The sequence below is a fragment of the Mastacembelus armatus genome, chromosome 4, assembly GCF_900324485.2.
Source record: "Mastacembelus armatus chromosome 4, fMasArm1.2, whole genome shotgun sequence".
Lineage (NCBI taxonomy): Eukaryota > Metazoa > Chordata > Actinopteri > Synbranchiformes > Mastacembelidae > Mastacembelus > Mastacembelus armatus.
Window position 1 is genome coordinate 7,231,776 of NC_046636.1, and position 19,296 is coordinate 7,251,071.

The 19,296-nt window shown below is 41.2% G+C and overlaps 3 protein-coding genes across 5 annotated transcripts in view; 2 read left to right on the forward strand and 1 right to left on the reverse strand.

The window, feature by feature from the left end:
- Positions 1-7,545, forward strand: part of ano8b (anoctamin 8b) — a 31,983-nt gene extending 24,438 nt beyond the window's left edge. For 2 of the 3 annotated variants that reach the window (XM_026323116.2, XM_026323117.1), the window contains 7 exons: positions 24-271; positions 536-695; positions 847-1,248; positions 1,664-1,855; positions 2,183-2,314; positions 3,064-3,174; positions 3,609-7,545. In XM_026323116.2, the coding sequence (XP_026178901.1) occupies positions 24-271; positions 536-695; positions 847-1,248; positions 1,664-1,855; positions 2,183-2,314; positions 3,064-3,174; positions 3,609-4,349 (1,986 nt within the window). In that variant the 3' untranslated portion in view covers positions 4,350-7,545. The remainder of the gene's footprint in view (positions 1-23; positions 272-535; positions 696-846; positions 1,249-1,663; positions 1,856-2,182; positions 2,315-3,063; positions 3,175-3,608) is intronic. The other variant, XM_026323118.1, reaches the window with a different exon arrangement.
- A 140-nt stretch (positions 7,546-7,685) lies between these two features.
- Positions 7,686-11,117, reverse strand: dda1 (DET1 and DDB1 associated 1). The gene is made up of 5 exons (XM_026323119.2): positions 10,785-11,117; positions 10,255-10,335; positions 10,025-10,076; positions 9,810-9,871; positions 7,686-9,640 (listed from the first exon to the last, which is right to left on the reverse strand). Exons 1-5 carry the CDS (start codon positions 10,791-10,793, stop codon positions 9,536-9,538), a joined length of 309 nt encoding a protein of 102 aa, XP_026178904.1. The 5' UTR covers positions 10,794-11,117; the 3' UTR covers positions 7,686-9,535.
- Positions 11,118-16,108: 4,991 nt separating this feature from the next.
- On the forward strand, positions 16,109-19,236 carry abhd8b (abhydrolase domain containing 8b). Its single transcript, XM_026323616.1, has 4 exons — positions 16,109-16,914; positions 17,177-17,347; positions 17,861-18,077; positions 18,434-19,236. The coding sequence occupies exons 1-4, from the start codon at positions 16,118-16,120 to the stop codon at positions 18,716-18,718; spliced, it is 1,470 nt and encodes a 489-aa protein (XP_026179401.1). The 5' UTR covers positions 16,109-16,117; the 3' UTR covers positions 18,719-19,236.
- Positions 19,237-19,296: the final 60 nt, after the last annotated feature.

The window sequence follows — 19,296 nt, forward strand, 5'->3', positions numbered from 1 at the left end:
ATATTTTTCTCTGTCCTTGTCAGATGTTGGCCACTCTGCTCATTATACGCCAGTTCCTTCAAAATGTAAAGGAGGTACTGCAGCCTTACCTGTATGAGCGTCACAAGCTGGGTGAGCTTACACTGCGGGCTGTGTGGGATCTGCTGCTCTCAGTGCTGCTAAAATATGCCCGGCTGGCAGCTGGAAAAGCCCAGGCCTCTCCCACTGACCACACCATGCCGGGACCTGGCCTGAGGGGCACCAAGCCTGGGGTGGGACAACCAGAAAAAAGGTCAGATACATTATTTAAATTCTTCTTTTTCCAACACAGTTTGAAGCATGCATTAGAAGAACATGGTACTTGTTGATGATGAACATTGGCATTTATGTGTTTAGACTTGTCATTCACACCAACACTCAAAGTATTAGTCACTAAAAACAGGTTCAAATAGAAAGGCACTTTGTCTTCCTCTGCCATTGTCTCTGCGCTACATGCAGTAATGATTTGTGTATCTGTCAGTATCTAACATCTGTTGGTGTCTTTTACTCCTCACAGGGAAAAGAAATGTTTGAACGGAGGATGTGGGGTGCCTGATGAAGAGGAGGGAGGTGAGAGGGACGAGGCTGACAGTGGGAGGTTCAGTGAAGGAGAGACAGAGGAGGAAAGTCTGATCGACTGTGGTTTGAAGCTGAGGAAAGTCAGCTTCATAGAGAAGGTAAATTATATTTTGAGTAAATCTACCTTTACTCTAACTTGATTCTGCTCATTTGTTATAAAGCTCATATGTGAATATAGTAACGGCATTATTATCAGAACTAATAACTAGATGTTAGTGTTTTAGAGTATTGCTGATTGTTGTTGTCTAGGTGGACAGGAGAGCAGCCTGCAGTGCTCCCCCCATGGACAACAGCTTCCTGGAGGAGGGGAGCCCCACTATGGTGGAAAAAGGAATGGACCCTGCCTCTGTGTTTGAAATGTGTGACGACGACGATGATAACGGCATCCATGATGTGAAGGAGTCAGGAGGGGGAGGGACAGGGGCTGCTGAAGGAATCAATACTGCTGCTGGTGGTGCCGCTGCAGGTGGCTCTGCTCCGCTGCCTGCTGGGTCTGAGAGCAGCATGTCACTGCGGCAAAGAAGAAGAGGCAGGAGCGCAGAGAGACCTGAGCCTAAAATAAAAAGGGAATCATGGATGGACCCACCAGAGGAGACAGAGAGCACTACACTCACTCAGGCTGAGATGGAGAGCTGCATGCAAACCTATACTGTAAGGACTGTGAACTGTGCACAGGATTTTATCTTTCCAAAAATCTTCAATTTGAACTTATAAAGTAATCATTTAACTGAAGCACCCCTTTATTGTGTCGTGGCAGGCAAAGAAAACTGCACGTTGTCTACCTTGTCATTTTATTTATTTCTTTCATTTAAAGATTTTGTGGGTCTCATTTGCTTAGCCATATACTGTGTGGTGGTAGCTGGGGAACACTGTCATTCTTCTCATACTTAGGTCAGTGTGATATCAATAACACCAACCTATGTTCCAAGTGGCCTTGATGTAAACAAAGACAACATGGACAAACATGTTTTTATTTGGTAAACTGAATTGAGTTGCCAAATAGCAGCATTCAAACTGTACTTACTTAGTGGAGCCTTGGTCTAATGATCCGTTTTGTCCCTCTCAGGACACCTTCCAGGACTACCAAGAGATGTTTGTCCAGTTTGGGTATGTGGTGCTCTTCTCCTCTGCCTTCCCCTTGGCTGCCATGTGCGCACTCATCAACAACATCATTGAGATCCGCAGTGATGCCTTTAAGCTGTGCACTGGTTTCCAGAGGCCCTTTGGGATCAGAGTGGAGAGCATCGGACAGTGGCAGGTGTGTGATCTCCACTGTAAATGTTAACAGGAGCTCATGAGATTTGTCTGGTCGGTTGAATTCATTCCCAAGCAAAGACGATTAAAAAATATTCTATTGATACTACTATATATTGATGCAAAAACATTGGATTTAGGAATTAAAGACAGTTGATCATGCACACAGAACTAACTCTACAGTATGTAACATGAAATTTATAACCAATAAATGGCTGAAATAGCTGAGCAGAATTGAACTGTATATTCTCAGTGAAACAGGATGTCAGTATTAAGGAACAGCAAAGCTGAAATCTTGTTTTTTTTTTTTTTTTTTTGTCCTCTTCTATAGACTGCAATGGAAGTCATGGGCCTGATTGCCATCATTGTGAATTGTTACCTGATTGGTCAGTGTGGTCAACTCCAGCGTCTCTTCCCTTGGCTCAGCCCTGAGATGGCCATTATCTCTATCGTCATCCTCGAGGTACCGCAGCTCATTTTTTGTTACTGGCAGCGAATTGCTTAGAGCAGTGCTTTCTGCGCACCTTTTCTCTGGGCACCAGCATTTTCAACATTGTCCTTTTCTTATGACTCAGTACAAAATTAAATGCTTATCAAAAATGTGCATAGCATTTAGGCTGCAAACACCTTTTCTACTGTATGTACTTTTTATACATACAAAATGATGAATAGTCATTAACATTTATGTAGATCACATATTTTGTTCTGCGTTTATGGCAAATGTAGTATATGCTGATTAATTGGGAATTCTCTATTTCTATATTAAGATATCATGCAAAATGCATCTATTTTATTCATGTGACTAAAATAAGTACAAAATTAATGTTGTTAAAAGTGATTAAAAATAGGAATATATGAAGCAGATATCCAATGTGTCATTCTCTGAAAAAGCATGAAGAAATGAAATGAAGTCCTCTTCATGCTTCTTCTAGTATCTGTAACATATTTAGACACTAGTTCTGACAGCCCGGTGCTTTGTGGCTGTCTATATTGGGAAAAAGGTAAACAGCCTGCAGCTCAGTCTTGGCCTGCTAAAGAAGTCAAGCCTATCAGAAGGGAGAATTGCAGCCCAAATGTTGTTGTGCAAGCATTAGTTCAAGTAAGATGTAAAGCATTCTAAAACATTGTGTTCTGATTTCTCAAAGCATTGTATTTTTTTATGTAGTTCTCTTTATTTAAAATTAATTTCTCGACCTTCCTGTCTATCTGCAGCACTTTGCCATTCTCCTGAAGTATGTCATCCACGTGGCCATTCCTGACATTCCTACATGGGTCAGAGAGGAGATGGCTAAACTGGATTATCAGCGCAGGGAGGCCTTTAAGGTAAATTTTCAGGCAATTTAAGGCCGAGAAAATTTTGATAAAATGTTGAAATCAAAAAATGTTCAGGCAGTTTAAACAAGCCCTCAAAAGACTGCCTCATCATTTGCAGAGTCTGGCATTATAATAAAAATCTATAGCAGTAACCATCAGAGGGGCCAAACTTCCTGCTGAAAACACACTGTACTGCAGCACTGCAGCTTTCTTTTTCAACATAAATTGCTTGTTTTACATTTCTGGTGATGTTTTAGCGACAGCTACTTTTGAGCAACGCAATTTTTGTAGAACAGAAAAGAGATTATGCAGTAGTGGACTCTGCAGTACCAATGCAAAGATCTTAATTTGTTATCTGGGTAGCACTGCAGTATTATAATGGTTAGCTGGGTTACTGCTGATTCTAGTAAACACATTGTGGGAATGTTTCCCTTCCTCTGCAGAAGCATGAGCGGCAGGCGCAGCAGCATTACCAGCAGCTTCAGAGGAGGAAGAGGGAGGAGGAGGAGAGGCAGAGGCAGGCAGAGCATATGGCCCGCAGGGAACGAGAGCGGGATGACAGTAAGGGTGATTCCTCGGGGGACCACCACCATGACAAAAGTAACAGCAGCAAATCACGCCCTGGAGGTGCCGGAGGAGGAAGTGGCAGCTCAGACAAACCCAAGAGGCCCAGCTCTCTGCTGGCCAACAATAACGTGATGAAGCTGAAACAGATCATCCCGTTACAGAGTAAGTTCTCCTCCGGTGGTGCCCGCTCCCCTCAGTCACCCACAGGCAGTGAGCCAAAGCTACCTGGGTTCCTGAGCTTCAAATTTCTCAAGTCACCTGAAAATAAGAAGGAAGGTGCTGCGTCTTCTGCGGCTGCTGCCACAGCTGCTAACACCACAGCGACAGCATCATCATCATCCTCATCATTAGGTAGCAGCTCTCAGGAGCGTTCTCAGTCACCCAACAAAGCCTTTAACCCTGGGAAACTGTTTAACTTTGGGAAATCGGAAGGGGGGACATGTGTGAATGGGGCTCCACTGCCCAAATCCGGGGAAGGATCATCCTCACAAACATCAGAAAGACAACCATCCAGGTCGGACTTGAATGGCGTTCCGGACGAGATCCCGTCACCTGGAAGAGAAGGGTCTGAGAACGGGCATTCAACAGACTTGGATCCAACCAGCTCTAAAGTCTAGTAGCTCCCGAGAGAACAAGCTTGTCTTTGGTTACATCTCAATTGAAGAAATGATGTGGGGAAAGGCCTGACCTGCCCTCTGTGCTGTCACAGGCCATGTGTAGAAGTACTTGAAGCAGAAAGAGAAAAAGATGAAGCTGATAAGTGATGACTGGTTTGGTTTTCTTTTTTGCTGAGAGACAAAAAAAAAAAAAGAAAGACGTAAGCCCTCATCATGACCGAATTAAAAACTACACACACGGTCCCCTACACACATACACAAACACAAATCCTTTCTTTTCTGCAATACATCGAGAAATGCATGAGCTGCATTTCAAATATTTTTAAGCCTTTAAAGCAGAGAGATGTCTTTCTTGATTTCTTCTAGTCAGAAATGGTAAGCATCTTTAGACGCCTCACACTTTGTGGATATTGTGGAAGAAAAAGAATAAAAATCTTATACATTGGTACGACAGGATCAGAGATTGTACAACAAATAATTACTGAGAGTGTTTTTAGCCATTACAACATGAGTGATCATTGGATATGTCTCATTTTTAACTGTGAGGAACTCTTGGGCCACTTATATATATATTGATAGGGAAAAATGGAAAAGCAATATCAGTTAGTTTTTTTTAATTACTCTTATCATCACTCAAACCCTCCCTTAACAAGCATCCCTGATATATTGCCAGCTTTATTTTCAAAGCAGAGGTGATATCTGAGCTTTGTACACTTCCTCCCACTGCTCAGCAGCACTGCTGTGGTAGAACCAGATTTGTTCAAAAACAAAGTAAAGAGCTTAGTAAGTCAAGCTGTCGCATACCAGTATTTTTCTCAAGAGGGTAAGTGGATGAGAGACAAGAAAAAATAAAAAAAAAGCCGAAGAACACTGAGGTGATTTTTCAGAAAATGGAGCATGGATGCCGGTTGAGTGTTGCTCTCCAGCCAAGCCAGTAGAGCGCCTTGTAAACACAGATGGTGCTTCATTCCACACAATCTAACCAGACTTGGCAAACGAACGTAGAGTTAAAGAAGTAACATTTGCACTAAACCCTGGCACTCTGCATAAAAATCTCTCTGTCTGCAGGAGAGAGGGCCAACACCAGCCTGCCTCATAACATTATGCAAAAGCTGGATCATTTGATTTCCTCCTTTCACACACTACATGCTGTCTTCTTACTTGTCCCTGCTCTCAGCAGCTGTGGGGTTTTCAGATAATGCTTTTCTTTAATAATAATTGCTGGTATTTATTTTAAGCTCCACATCTTTTTTTATATGCACCATTTGCTGATATCGGTAAAAAATAATTCTTTTTAAACCAAAGCAGTATTTTTCAGATTATACTGTTAATCTAAGATGTATATTTTGTTAACCACATACATCAACACTATTAATGGCAAAATCATCTCCCGTCCACCCGTATTTCACTTCTGCAGTGTCTCCAGATGGTGGTGCCAGAGTTTATCTGAATAGACAATGTGTTGCCGAACCACGTTTCAATTCATTATGACCATTTACCCATAACGTCAGTGTCTAGTCATCAGTATACAGCAGGGGACTGAGAGTGTCTGCCTGCAGTTTAAGAGCACTTTCAAAGGGAAATGCATTATGGGGTCATTAGATAAGGTACACACTGAAAGAAATGTTTCCATCACACTAGAGGATGATAAACATTCAACTATGCATTTCCACACCATCACCTCGCACATGGATCTTTGCAATAACATTGATTTAGCAGGCCTACATGTAATACTAGAAGTCTAGACTAACTTTCCCACCTGCAGCACCAGTTCCTCCTGTTTTCCCCTGTCAGACTCTATGCATCTTTTCTGTGCCCCCTCAGTTTTCATTGTTAGTGTCAGTTCCGTCTTGTATTTAATGCTGAACCTTTCCTGACACCCAGTTAACATAATAACAGTAATCTCATCCATCAACCACGCTGTGTTGACAGAATCTGTCTGGTCTAGAGACAATGATGACACTGAACTTGAAAAAGATGTTTCTATTTTGTTCCTGGCTTTGTGTCTGTAAAAACATTACAGTAAGGAGAGTTCACCTTTTGGTCACATGGTTAAAGAAAATTAAAAAAAAAAAAAGAAGTACTTCCACATACATGCAAAAAGATCCCACTGACATTAAATGCAATAAGGAAATAGGCAGGACATCAATTTGTGTGGTCAAGGTATCATTTTACTGTCACTCTACAGTATGTTCTTTTTAGACTCAGAAGTCATTTTTCATGACGTGTATAAAATGAGAAGAGCATCGATGAGAGAAACGGGATATCTTCTGTGTCTGTGTATCTCTATTGTCAGGCTGGTTATTGTTAAAGGGAAAATTCACAGCAACCTAACAGACATGTTGCAGTGGTAGCTGAGCATAGTCTCAACAAAACCTTTATTCTTGCAGCATTTTGATTTCAGGGATGTATGACGCCATGTTGCAATAGAGTCCATTTATCAGGGTGAAAGTTTGTGCATAAAGGACAATGCAATGTCCTCGTAAAGGTAACTAAGAGACAGAGAATAAGGCATTTGCCGATAGTGGCACCTCACAGTGGGGCATAGGTCATACCACTATGTATGTAGTTCCTCTGTATTCAGGGAAAACTTACAAATTCATCAACTAGAGATTGACAGCATAAACCATCTTATGACTTCTTTCATCCTTGCACTCTTGATAGCAGCAACACATTTTGCATATTGCTATTTTTGAGGTCTTTACATAAGCACCAATTGAAGTAAAGTAACAGATCTGGGTTTTCTTCATCACATGCCAGAGATGGCACCTTTAGTTTCCTTGGGCCAAGCACAGGTGTCGTTCACATAAGGACAGCAGCTCAGACAGATAGTTGAGACATGACAGGTGTCTCGGCTTTACTATTCAAGCAGCAGCAGCAGCCCATTTGAGTTTGGGTTTGTCTACACTTGACAAGCACTGTCTATCTAATGTGAAATCAGTGGGAAGGGGCTGAGTCAATTAAGTAAATGTGGTGTCTTCTGGATGTTAAGAGAGGGTGAGACTCTCACCAATTACATTAAAACCTGACCGTAACCTCAGAGTTAAAGATCATCACATGCTCTTCCAATGTACCACTGTACAAAAAGATCTTTTAAAGAAAACTACTGGGAAATGGGACTATTTATTTCTTTTAATTTATTTTGTCATATTTTTGTAAGACCTGAACAATAGTTAATAAAACTATTTCAAACAGATTCCATGTGTTTTTGCAAAACTACCACTGTGCACATTTGCTTTCTCCCTAACATTAAGTTGAAAATTAGGATCTCACAGTCTCCTCAGGTTTTGGATTTCTGAAATGTAATCATGTATTTAATGTACCACATGACAAAAACACAGTTTCAAACCAGTTTTATTTCGGCAAAGCTAAAAATAACACATCTGACCTAACACACAAGATGGGGCAAAGGCTTGGGGTGGTGTAAAACAGTCTATCTGAGCAGAATCATCACGTGGTTTTTACGCTTCAGAAACAGCATTTACACTGTAGGTAGGAAGATGACAGACCACACTGTCAACCCACATTGTAGCACTGACTCATGAAAGAACAGGAAGGACAGGAGGCTTCAATGTGACTCTGCTGGGCAGTGATAAAAACATAAAAATTAACACTTAAATTCAGTCTTGCACAGTGTGACACCAATACAAACTGAATCTCAGAAACAAGGCAGGATGGCGACTGCACTGTGCTGTGCATGCTTATTGTGCATTCTATGGCTGAAAATTTAATATCCCTTTAAACCCCCATGTGTTATTCTAAGCCAGCTCTCAGACAAAAACCATCCAGGGCTGTCACAAAGACAGGACAAGCAGTGAAGCTATCCTGGGCCCCTGAGCAGGGGGAGCAAAAGGGTCCAAACCATGATGACAGGTTGTAAGGCCTCTTGGCTAATACCTTCCACAGTCTCACAGTTAACATCACAAACCCAACACCCCTTAAGTTATTACTGTTGCAGGAATAAAGTACCCAGCCATGAAAACAGTGACATGCAAGGCAAGATGACATCTGCTGGGCATAGGGCTCTTGTCTTTACTTCTACAAGGGCCACTTTCTATTATATCCATGGGCATGTATTATTTTACAAAAAGACACACAGCTACTCCATTGGATAAACTAATTCTGTTATTGGTAATTATTTACACATAACACAATGTATTCTTTTCCTCATTTCCATACATTACTATAGATATTTTCCTTCATTATCTATGCTGTTACCACTTTGTGCAACTGAAAATCCATGTAACCACAAGTTAATATTTAGGCTTCTTCTTTTTATATCCTTTGATGAAATAACAGCAAAAACTCAAAGCCAACCCCATTGTTGCAGGGTAGAGGGAAAGTGGTTGTTGATGTAAAAATATTTCTCAAGATACCAACACAACATTTATCCTACAAGCACAGGTCCCAGAATAAAATCAAGATAAGCATATTCACCACAAACACAACTAAAGGGGATTCTGGAAGAGTTGCTTCTACTTTGTGCTGATCCTCACAGTGCATTCTTGGTTCTGTTGATTCAAACAGTGTGGAGAAATGTTGCAATGCCCCCATGTGGTTGCAGTCTGGGCAGTGAAACAGAGAGGGCGGGCACTGTGGCTGGCAGGAAGCTCATTGCCATACATAACAATAGTTTCTAATCAAATAAAAACGGTACGAAATGTTATCTTAGGCTCTCCGAGTGACAGAAGGCTACACATCATGTACCAGTTATGAGACTGATTTTAAGGGTAGTGTCTGACTTGATCTGTCAAATCTATGTCTGACCTTAAATCTACTCTGACACCTTTTTATGGACAATTACAATTATCCACTCACACACACAAACAGTACAACACACAATACACACAGCTATCAGTAACACAGCTCTGCAAGCATACAACACTCACATGCTCACTCAGGGAATAGCCAACATAAAAAAGATGAGTGTAAAGTTTCCTATTTTATGTTGGCTCTGTTCTAACAGTGACTTAGAAATAACTTGCTAATATAATTTTCATGCGCAGAACCTCTACACCATAAAGACTGTTCTGTTGACAGGAATTTCCCTAATATTCTATGGGTAACTCTTAATGTCATGCCAGGAAGGACATCCTGTTTATTCATGTGGGATTATCCTTTGTTTTTGTTAAGTTTATATTGGCTATACCCTGTTTATACACCCACACACATTCACAATCACACACTTATGAGTCCTCATTCATCTCTTGGCTATCTGTCCTGGCGATCTTCCTTGGGGGTGATGGGTTGTCGCCCTCACCTTGTTCCTGTTCCCTTTTCTTTGCTGCATTCTGTTTGACACAAAGGATTATAAAAGAAGTCAGTAAAACAACAAGACTTCTGTTATTTAAAAATATACCAGCAACCAGATGAGGATGAATGACTGTTTCATGAGATAATTACTGTCAAGAAATAAAGCCAAACTTCAGATTATAACTCCAAAGACCTGCACATGCTTACCTTTCTGTCCCATTGCTGATGGAGGTAACGCAGAAGGATGTTTGTTTTCTCTGTTACAATAACTGTAGAGCAAGCACAGCCGGCATATTACTGACGAGTTACGTTTAGCCTGAGTCATCAACCACAACACAGGCTTCCAGTAATAAACCTTTACTGTTCTTTTTTGTTTGGATGGTTAATAATCTTCTTTTATATAAAGCAGATTTGGTACGTACTCTGTTCAGAGGGATATTCACGTGTTGGAAGATACACAGAAGGTCTTCGATTCTGTAAATAGAACAAAAGATAAGTTACAAAATAACACATTTGGATTTCATATACATTTTCTGATAGGTTAAAGAACTGTTGTTGCCTTTTGATGGATTCTGTGATTGGACCTATGTATGCATAAACACCTAATCCCTGTCCCATTAATGAGGAAAAAATATCATCATAGAATACTTACAGATGCTTTGCAAACAGAGTCTGCATGAAACCTGCTAAAGTTGCTCTTATTGTAGACAGGTAGTCCTTTCAAGAAATCAGCCTGTGGGAAGAGGACGAGGTGATCAGTAGGCCTGGTTTGTCAAATTGTCGCTTTCAGTTTCATCTGGCCTGAAGTCATCTATCTGCCCTCCGCAATCCAGATGTTAGATGGACAGAGTGGTGAAAAACACAAATAAGCTGCCCCTGCAAAGGACTGTGAAAACCTGTCGCTGGGTCGATGCTGGGTGTTCCCTCATCTTGACAACCCCCGCGCTGCAACGTCCCCAGTAACCTCCCAGCTGAAGGTGATGGTATCGGGTATATTGTACAGCAAGTGGTTTCAAATTAGCAAGTCAGAGCTGAGCAGCAACACGACGCCGGGTTAGCCTCGGTAAATGCGAACGGGAGGAGCAGGTGTGGCCAGCAGCAAACCCATAGTTACCATATGTCGTCAGACAACTAGCACAGCTCAGGCTAACGTTACACATGCGGTATATGTGAAACACCTACCTTCTCCATGATAACGGGCCAAATGTCTAACGCCGTCTTCTGAAGCTGGTCGGCGTCTGTTGTGCTGGTCGTGATGGAAGGCAGTGTGTTACGGTTAGCCGCGCTAGCTAACTGGCTAATTAACCGAGACAGCTGTCCTATCGGGTCCGTTTGACAAACAACACAACGACATTCACACACCAGTTGTTGTTCCCATTCTATAGCCCAGTGTACCTAAAGATGGTACCACAGTCAGTAAAAATAACCCATTGCACGAGTTAGCAACGCTAGTTTCATAGGACTCCTTCTGCTAGCATGATGGCTAGATCATAGCGATGCTTCCCTGACCACGCCCCGAGAGCGCCTATTGGCTGATCTCCGCTCGAGTGTGGGCAGAGCTCGCTATGACAGCCAATCATGAAGCACAACGACTTTAAGCCCATCCCCCAAATATTGTCGAGGATGGTCAAATACAGCACCAGCTAGTGGTCAAACTCTGAACTGAATTAAATACTAAATCTCCACTGTCGCTAAGTGCTTGCTCATAAGGAATTTGTTGAGTTTCAGTTTTTGTTTTTTATACAAAGTGCCTTGAGAGGATTGTATTGTGATTTGGCGCTGTACAAATAAATTGAATTGAATTGAATTAAATAAATAAATCCTCCCAGGTCTAATGTATAAAAAGCAGTGGTAGATTATAAAAAAATAAGTCAAAGCATAAAACTAACTGGAGTTGCATACATCTTTCATTTTTGCACACACTTTGTTAACATGAAAATATTCTATAGTTTTTTCTTAGCTGGTCAGTGAATTGCTGAAATCCAACAGACGACAAATATGTAAAGCATATAATAGTAGAATTACGTGATGAGAGGTAGTGAGAGTGGAGTCTCAAGGTCTTGGGGTTGCTTTAAAATTTTAAAACTGCAACAGTGCTTCTGTGCCTTTTATGACTTTTCTCTTATTTGATGTCTCCTTATACAAAAGTTCCATCCTAATCTATTTCAGGTTCCAACACAAGACTTGTATTATCAGTGTCTCTATATAGACAGCAATAGATATCATTTATAACCATCACATTGTCTCAAGATAAACTTTAGCATCAACCTTGATTTGTTACAGCTGCAAGGAGACCTACATTATACAGCAACAGGCTCACTGGGTTTCTTGACTGGTCTCCTTATATATAGTTACCTAGCAACCACAGCCATGGTAACTGCCACAGCATCAGCTCCTTAAGATGCTGAAGAGTGAAGGTAAAATGAAGCTGAGCTCTGCTACTGCAGAATATTTTTCCATGGTAAAGTCTAGAGATTTGCATAAAGCAGAAATGACCATGTTTAAATATTAAAATTCAAAATAATAGCAAGTTTAATTTCTGTATTTGCTCATGTTAAACCCTTTCAAGCCTAGGGAACTTTTCCAGGCAATCAAGTAGGAAATGCTAAAAAGGACACAATGAGGAAGTTCTTTTACAATATTTAATATACCAGATGTAACGCAAAATGCAAAAGCCAACCAGATTTTAAGGGAGAGAGTGATTGATCTCACTGTATTGTGAAAGACAATACCCTACTGACAGACTAATACACAAGGTCTGCCTATTGTGTAAGTTTGCAAATCACATAACCACCATTTGATGAGATTCTGCCATCATGATTTGAACAGGTTTACATAATGGAGAACAGAGAGAAAGATTATGTTATTTTTAGATAAGGCACAAGTTGATTTCACATTTGTTAAATTACCTTTAGTTGCATTTTAACTGGGTCACTAACACTTAGAACTCCTAATTCTTAACCACTAAATAGCCTAGAAATGTCCTTTTTTTTTTAATAAATGAAGTCTGGTTATCTCACGTCACATAGCGCTGGGGGCAGGTCTTCACATCCTCAAACTGAAACCAGCAGTGCACAGTGGTTCAGGCGCACTAGCCCCCCCCCAAAAAACACCCCTGACATCTGCCTCAGCGTCCGGTGCGTCTCCATGCGTCACCAATCTTATTCCAACATGGAACTGGAGTACTGGAACAATCAGATCTATGGATCGGAACCATGGAAAGATGTGGTGTCAGTATGCTGGTGCTGGCCGCCATGTGGAGACTACCTGCAGGACAGAAGAATCCAGACCAATTAGATTATTGGATTGACTGCAACAGATTACAGCTCTCCTCGATGCTTCATCAGAAAACCACATCGTTCTGGTCATATTTTACGCGGAGATTTCAGAACTATAAAGGTAGATATATTACTTTATTTCTCAGTCACTTTGTTTTATTCCTAGACTACGATTATGTTGACTAGTATAGCCTATGGAGTCACACAGCAGACGTGAAGTAGGTCGCTGCGTTATTTGCGCTGTTGTTAAACCAAAGCGAACAGGTTTTTTGACGTGTTTTGCGTAAAATTGAAACAGGGAGGCTAATTTTATTTGACAATAGTCTAAGTCTAACATTCTGGCACTTGCCTTGTTTACTGATGAGTTACTATTGAACTGAATTGCTATTGAACTCGCTTTCATTGTCATTAGTAAATAGACAGGTTCACGTTTTATTCCTCCATATTCAACAACCAGATGACTCATATTTTTATTTGATAAAAAGTTATTTACCTTTGAGCCTGGTGTGTTTCGGTAAACAGCTGCACTGTAGACGAAGGGGCATTAAATGTCGAATAACCAGTTCACATTTGCACAAAATGATTTTAATGTTTATTTTTGAATAAATTCCGTTGTGCAGAAGATGCTCTAATCACATGATACAGCCTTCTCACAAAACTATGGCTCTAAATGTTATACAGTAGTCCAGTCTTTTCATACTCTATCTGTTTCCATGCAGAGGTCAAGTCAGTTAAGAAAGTTAAATGTCACTGGTAAACATTTACACTAAATCTGAATGTTTGGTGACACATAGTTCAGCAAGCTTGGCTCTACCAGCTTTGGACCTAAGGTCCTGTACTTTGCTGTACTTTCTGGCCATCAGTTCCCACTGTCATTGTGTCTGACTTACATGAATTGTTATATAAGAACTTCCTGCAGCCACTGACAACAGGGGCCCATGTAGATGCTGAAACAGGAATCAAACTCACAGCTAGGGATGATAGCAATGATGACGTCCACATGGAAAGCATCAAACCCACTGTGGGAGGAAACTCCCACAGTTATGAAACAAATCTCTTGGAACTGTTGGAGAATGAAAAAAAAAACAATACTTGCTATAAATATCAATGAATTCACTTTGCACAGTTAGTTTGTGATGATTTGTGTGTTCACTCCATAGATCAACCTGATAAAATCTGATTGGGAAAATGAGTGGAAAGTACTTGCATCTCCCTCATTACCCTTCAGTGATAAAGTCTAACATCACACAGAACATAAGAATAATAGTCCCCTGTTTCTAAATGTGATCTGGATTTGTACTGATGGGACCAGAGCTCACCTATCACAGATATGTTGAAATCCTAATTGGAGGAATTATAATATGCAGTGTTACAAATGATACATGCCAAGACACACACACACACACACACACACACACACACACACACACACACACAAAATGTAACATCATCTCTGCTCCTGCTTATTAAATAATACATGCAGACTAGATTAAAAGAGACTGTGCTTAAAAATAGGCATGTGACATATAACAGAACCTTACTATACGACAGCATCTCTGTATTCAGGCACTATCACAGTGGATCAGTCAGTTTACAAAACAGTTCTAATATCTGAAGTTTGGGGCACTGAAAACATGTGAGTGGGTGGATGGAGGTATGTGAGTTTTTAGGGATAGACAAATGGTTTGGGGTTGGTTCAGATCACCATATATTATGTATTTATTTATTCCAGTCTGCAAACGAAAATGAACATTATGAAACGGTGAGACTAAAATGCATTATACAGAACCGAAGTAAATAATTGTATACTGCATATAACAGATCACATGCCTGGATAATGAATGACTTTTGATGCAAGAATAGTAGTGGAGTTGAATGCGTCACCCTCAATAGCAAAATGGCTTGCTCAGCGCTTCGGTCAGTAAACACACAGCACTGATCCACACTGTTTGGTTCGACAGTGTGCAAGTATAGGCAGAAAGCCTGAGAATAATCAACAAAGCAGGAATACTGATCACCAGATGAAAGCAGTAGGTGACGAGTTGCGTGTATTGAAAAAGACGCAACAAATCACACAGAGGGTGAAACCGTTGCCACGCAGTGTCACTGTTTTTAGTGAGAAAGGAGACAGACAGATTGTGTTGTGTGGACTTAGAGAGACAGGGAGTATAATCCTCTCTAGCAGGGAGAGGAGGAACAGAAAGGCAGGATAATACCACCAGCAGTGAGGCTCGCAGACCCTGCTTGGCTGCTCTGGCCTTGTCATGGCTGATAATCAACTGACGACCTGACATATACTGAACACTATACCTGCAGTCTGTATATGGCACATTTTAAACACTGTCTCATCTGTTCTTTGGACACTAAAGCTGTCCAGCAGTAAAGTGGTTGGTTTTTTAAAATAAGCAGCTTGGAGCTCATGAAGAAACCTGTTACCATAGATGGATATATACCATAGAACTTCCATGACTAAGATCATGTGAATTTATGCTTTATACATGCCAAAGTAATAATCCTTAGCCTTTATTCTTTACAGTGATTTATAAAACAATAACAAATAATAACCTCCATCATTCTCAAGGGTTTATATCCCTAAAACGTTCCATTAATTAGTGTTTGTTTTTGTTGTGGTCCTGACTAACCGGTGTGTGCCGCTGCAGAGTGATCACATGGCAAACAGCTTGAACTCACAGCGCTATTACTGTAACCAGCTATTAATATCCCCAGAGGCCACTCTGAGGGAAGATGTTACTCAGTTACGTCTGACAGAGTCACAAGGGTTTAGGTTGTAATTAAACAAGTCAAAGAACCTGTCTATTTCTTTGAACAATACCTTTAAGGGTCCATGATGCTCGTTTAATGGAGAAATATAAATTATTCCAAACATGAACAAGAATTATTATATGCATTTTAAAAATTACACTAATACAGTAATAGTGTGATAATAAAGCAATTTTGGAGATTATGCTTATATTTTAAATTTGGGAATATGGACATAATGATAATGGTGTTATTTTTAATATAAGTGTATACAATGTACACTTTGGGTCCATGTAAAAAAGAATTAAATTAAAGATGTGTATAATCTAAATTTAAACTATCCTTAGCAAACTATCACCTTCTTACATTTGCATTTTAATCACCAATTATATATATTGCTGATACTTGCTGATTTACTACTCCCTTATTTTTATGGTATAAAAATATTTATCTATGATTTTCTCCAGACTGGCAGCCATGCTGACCAGCTTTATGGAAGGTCTTCTCTGCTGCCTGACCTCAAAGTCGACCAACATTGTGGTTCCTGTAGAAACTTCTGAATCTGCTGATGGCTACGAATTTGTGGAGGTCAAGCCAGGTCGCATTCTGCGGGTTCGACATATCCTCCCTGACCGGTCGGTGGTGGAGGAACCTACTGGGCAGGGTGGGAGTGTCAGCTGCAAACGGAAGATCACAGTATATCGTAATGGACAGCTGTTCATTGAGAACCTGGGTGACAGAGCGAGTGCAGAGCTGAAAACCTGCCAGAATGGACAGACAGAACCAAATAGCACAGTAGAGGTTGAACAGACAGACTGTGGTAACTCGTCACCCCCTGTCGGCATCCCTGAGACCAGGTCAGACTCTGTCACAGCCGGAAACTACAAGACATCTGAAACGGGGACAGGAGGAGATGCACCTACTGCTGGAGAGACTGACCAGTCCCAGCAACCCAGGAAGCGCAGGAGGAAGCCCAGGCGAACTGTGGTGATCGACTGTGAAAGAAAGATATCAGCGTGTAAAGGGACACATTCAGACGTGGCTCTTTTCTTCATCCATGGAGTGGGAGGCTCACTGGATATCTGGGGAAGCCAGTTGGATTTCTTTTCCAGGCTGGGCTATGAGGTGATCGCCCCAGATCTGGCAGGTCATGGAGCTAGCTCAGCGCCACAAATAGCTGCAGCCTACACTTTCTACGCCCTCGCTGAGGATATGAAACTAATCTTCAACAGATATGCACGCAAGAGGAATATTCTCATAGGACATTCTTATGGGTAAATTTAAGATTGTGACATTTAAATAAAACTGTGGAATTGAAAGACAGCACTCATCAGGCTCCAGAAATTCAATTGAAATTCCTGCTTAAATTTGTACAAAGACTAAATTTAATTGGTCAAATTGTTACAGCTATTTGCTATCATGTTGAAATCAAAGTACTCCTTTGTCCATAAATGCCACAAATTTCACTTCCAGCCACCAAATAAACACGATTACCCTGTTTCTTCCTGTAACCAGCCTTCTGTTCTACTTTCCTAGTGTGTCGTTCTGTACGTTCCTGGCCCACGAGTATCCGGAACAGATCCACAAGATGGTGATGATCAACGGAGGCGGACCCACAGCTTTGGAGCCCAGCCTTTGCTCCATCTTCAACCTGCCCACCTGCGTGCTTCACTGCCTCTCACCACTGCTGGCCTGGAGCTTTCTCAAGTAAGACAGACTGCAACAGGACAGTAGCAGACACAAAAAGGTTGTTTTTGGTTCACCTGTCCACAGTGAGAAGACTAAAAAATTATTCACTGATGTGAACAATTGTATAGGCCCAGATCATTTCCATTCATTTTTCATAAAAACATATAATCTATCTGTTATGCTATTTTATATGCAGTATCATCTGAGTAAGATATGACTTTAAAGTTCTTATTGAATGTTAATAGGGTGTTATTAAATATGACACAATGTAACTTAAAGCTGCAACATTTGACTTTTATAAATAAGAAGCGATAATCAAAAAAGAATAGAAGCTTTAATCAAAAGAATTACCAGTATTCCAACTGAGATGTGTGGGTACACATTTGTGTTGCTGGCCACAGGTAAGAGTGATATGTATGCTAATCCTACCCTCATGTGGTACAGTGTGTGTTTATTTTTCACAGTTTGATGTCATATGAATCATCTTTCCTTTGTAATTCAGATGAATCGTGTCTGCTCTGCCCCCTACAGGGCTGGCTTTGCTCAGCAGGGGGCCAAGGAGAAGCAGCTGCTGAAAGAGAACAATGCCTTCAACGTGTCGTCCTTTGTGCTGCGCGCCATGATGAGTGGGCAGTACTGGCCTGAAGGAGACGAGGTTTACCATGCTGAGCTCACAGTGCCCACCCTGCTGGTTCACGGCATGCACGACAAGTTTGTCCCCGTCGAAGAAGACCAGCGCATGGCAGAGGTAATGGGGCTTCTACAGTCTCTTGAACACAGGAACCCAACTGAGAAACTGATCCCACCAAAGGCACTTCTGACATAAAAAGAGGAATCATTTAGTAACAGTGACATGAGAGAAACAGAAAAAATTAGTAGTAATTATTTTTCTAGATTGATTAGACTGTGAAGTCAATGCAACTCAGAACTTGGTGGAACAGTCATTTAAATGTAAATTTCCCCGACTTCATGATCCCACATAAATCACTGAAACAAAATGTGATGCAGAGATCTGGGATAAGGATTGCACTTTGGCACAAAACAAAAAGTGTTTCGTTGATGACCCCAAAATTTAACTTTTTTCAATTTTTAACTTTTTGTTAGATCCTCATAATGGCATTCCTCAAGGTCCTGGAGGACGGCAGTCACATGGTCATGATGGAGTGTCCTGAGGCTGTCAACACACTGCTGCATGAGTTTTTCCTCTGGGAGCCCACCACCCCTCCACCAGCAAAGAAAGAGTCCAAGACACGTCCAGAGACTGCCAAAACCCAAAGTGACAACACCAAGGCCACATCTGAGCCTGCCAAGGTCCGACCAGCAACTGCCAGGGAAACCCCATCAAACGGAGATGCAAAAGAGATGCCAGACAGCACAACCAAAAAGTGACCAGTGATTAGAGCTGAAACTTGCAGTGGTTGTGGCTCCATATCATCCCTGACCATGCACTTTATTTGTCCTGATACAATGAACTGGTTAAAGCTGTTGAACCTGATCATGTGCCAGTTTAACTGGGATGGTCCAGTTGAAGATTGGCCTTGTAACGGGGGACGCAAGAGATGGTGCAGTTACAGTATGTTAGCTGAAAGGCTGAAGGTCAGAGGAGAAGGAGAGGCAGTAGTGTAAAGACTAAAAGATGGTGCATCCTTCAGCTCACAGCAGGATGGAAGATGTGGCTGTGGTGACGATGTTAGGGAGAGTGGATAAAGAGATGGAAACAGCAGCATACAGACATGAGGACAAGGGTTAGAATTTGACTGTGGTCTGCCAGACAGACAGTGACAGGGACATTTCTGAAAAGACAACACTTGAACGACTGTTCAAGTTTTTGCCATTTCTAAAATGTGGAAAATCAGTTCATTTGGTTGATTTGAAACATACTCGTGGTTGACTGCCTGTTACCCTGCTCTATGTAAAGCAATGGCAGGGTCTAAACCTATCAACTAGCTTGAAGCATTAGCCTTCTT